This window comes from Carya illinoinensis, chromosome 15 (genome assembly GCF_018687715.1).
Source record: "Carya illinoinensis cultivar Pawnee chromosome 15, C.illinoinensisPawnee_v1, whole genome shotgun sequence".
Lineage (NCBI taxonomy): Eukaryota > Viridiplantae > Streptophyta > Magnoliopsida > Fagales > Juglandaceae > Carya > Carya illinoinensis.
Genome location: NC_056766.1, coordinates 16,304,380 through 16,307,128, shown reverse-complemented (window position 1 = coordinate 16,307,128; position 2,749 = coordinate 16,304,380). Strand labels below are relative to the sequence as shown.

The 2,749-nt window shown below is 41.1% G+C and overlaps 1 protein-coding gene across 1 annotated transcript; it reads right to left on the bottom strand.

Annotated features, from left to right (window-relative positions):
- Positions 1-414: 414 nt before the first annotated feature.
- Positions 415-1,113, bottom strand: LOC122296703. Its single transcript, XM_043106504.1, has one exon. It carries the CDS (start codon positions 1,111-1,113, stop codon positions 415-417), a length of 699 nt encoding a protein of 232 aa, XP_042962438.1.
- Between the last annotated feature and the right edge of the window lie 1,636 nt (positions 1,114-2,749).

Below are 2,749 nucleotides of genomic sequence, written 5' to 3'. Positions count from 1 at the left end.
GTGGGGTCTTGTTCCATTTCGACTACAGAGTCTTTTACTAGAGTAGGGGAGTTTGGTTTGGGATGTACAGAAAGGGATGGCCTACTACTTTCCTCTGTGGGTAAAAGCTGACAATTGACTATTGAGGAAAGGTATGGGAGCTTACCTGGCTGTCCTTCTTGCAGAGATCTTCTACTGACTTGTGACTTAGTAGGTAGCTCCTCCTTATAGCCTTGCACCATTGTACCAGTTTCCTTAGAAGGATTCTGGGCTTGCTGCCTTGCTTGTTCCTTTTGTTCTTCGTTATGGTTCCAAAAGAGCTGGCCACTTCGATCCATGGTTGAGGGATGATTTTTTTGGATCTGGTTTAACTCCATAGGACTTGGTAGAAATTGAAGGGGTCTTGTTTGGTGTGGTACGCAACCAGGGACCAAACTAGGCAGGTTGATCTTCTTGAGGTCTTTGGTTATAACATCCCCTACCTTGATGCATAATGACTCCACATCTGAAACAAAAACTTTGGAGTCTCTCGTACTTGAAGGCAGACCAGACTTTCCTGTCTCCTGCTACCGCCCATCTCCCACGAACTAGAGGTTTGGTGATATCTACCTCAACAAAGACACGCAGACATTTTCCCCAACCTTGGCCATCTCTGTTCACTTCCACCTTTAGAACTCTTCCTATAGCCGATGCAATTTGGTGGCCATAGTTTTCTGTCATGCATGCAAAAGGGATGTTGTGGATTTGCACCAAGAAAGGTTCTGGAGAGAAACCGACTGCACTAGGGGGAAGACTGCTATCAATGTCTTGGATTCCTATCAGGCTTCGATCAAAGGTCCATGGCCTTCCTCTTAATATCTTGTCCTTGTCTACCTTCATCCCAAATTCCATCATAAAACTGCTCTCCCCTAACTCAGTGAAAGTTACTGCTCCTTCCAACTTCCATACCTGGAGCATGGTTGATCGAAAAGCCTCCTTATTGAAAATTCTTTCGGTGATGACCTTTGCCAACAGACAGAAGGATCCCCTTTGAGCCGCCTCCATGAGATCCTTGTCGGAGACTTTGACAAATGCTTGTTCATCCTCTGTCAGTGTTAGACCTTCCCATAGCTTTGATAGGTCCTCATCGCCCATGGATGATCTGCCTCACACACACTGGGGCTAATAACTCACTGGGACTAATAACTCACAAGAATTGGAGTCCTGATTACCTAGAAGAATCTCGTATCAAAAATCACCCTATAAATAAACACACTGCACTACACCACAGCTCTTAGATCTCGCTATGAGACAGCTTTCTTTGTATCAAGATAAAAAGAAACATAACCTTACACTCTCACTCGCCCGAGAGTAGAGAGAGAAGGACCTTGTCGCTCCTTGAGGTCCCTTCAATTAAAAGACTAGTTAAATACATGTTATATGCACTCTTGATTTCTCTCTGTCGCAGACCCTCTTGATAATACAGGGCTTTGCATTGTTCAATAATTATGCTTTTTCCAATACATGTCTGTTAAAAAGTGACACACCTCTATCTTCTCATAAGCTACATAATGCACAATGATGTGGTAAGACCTCTTATAAATCATGTGCTTCAGCTATGAAAACCTCTTTACTCTCTTGATTTTTTTATTTTTTTCTCTTATTTTGTGTTGTTTTTTTCTTTATCTTTTTTCTTTTTTTTCAATTCTTTGGCCGTGGAGTGGAAGGGACGGGGTGGAATGGGGAACAGTAACAATGGAGTAGAGCTAAAATTTGGCGTTCCAAATACTCTGTAATGGTGCTGTTGTCAAAATTTTATCCTTTCATGCTGATTTTATTTTAGGCAAGAGTTGATTTTAACGTTGATCTTTAGCTAAGCTATTTTTTATTGTTTTTTTATAATCCATTCTTCATTGTGGGGGCCTCGGTCTACTCAAGGTGGGCTGGCCTTGGTCCCTCAAGCATTAGAGAACCACCGAGCACGCGATGCCACCCTTTTATTTCCTGCAAATGTCCAAGGAGTCGATGGTGTCAAACACATCTTTAACAACTATGTTTCTGCAAGTTTATTGAAAAAGAAAGGATCTTTTTTATGTTCTTTGGTGTTTGTCATGTTTTGTGGCCATATGTAATTTCCCCGGTTAGTTACATGGGGATTGTTGCTGTTGTTCAAACAAAAGTTCAGTACAATAAACTCTAGCCTTGCCCACTTGCAGAACTTGATAAGCTTCTTGAACAAAAATGTGAGATGTATGCACTGTTGCTTTCTCTTTATTTTTGTCTTATTTAGATAGAACAATTATGTGGTCTAGCATTGGGTTCACAAGGTCGATAAATAATCCATGCTAACCCCCCAATATTCCAAGCCGAGACTGGGTCAGATCTGGCTCTTTGCTCAGGTCTCGCATCAGATAAGATGTCAACGAGCATCTCACGGAAACTCTCCATTCTCGACGGTGGAAGAAGGGTAAGGGGTACAGCTACACTTTTATGAACCCAACACTTTTTTTATCTGATTGATATGGAATCATCTCTTTTTTTAGAAAAAATTCTGCAATTTTCCATCCTATTTATCTCATTCATGATGTTGATGGTTGGAATGGATATTTAGTACTTATAGGTTCATCGTAGTGAATGCCAAAGAACACATAATGGATCTGATAAGTCGTACAGAGGCACACAACAATGTATGCTAGGTAAAGCCTCCGAGTTATTAGGGAGAGAATCACTCAAATTAAAGCAGAAAATTGAAGGATATATCCATCTGTATTGATTATCTTCATGACTGTAA

Coding starts and splice junctions, on each gene's coding strand:
- LOC122296703 (XM_043106504.1), bottom strand. CDS start 1,113: ATGGGCGATGAGGACCTATCAAAGCTATGGGAAGGTCTAACACTGACA.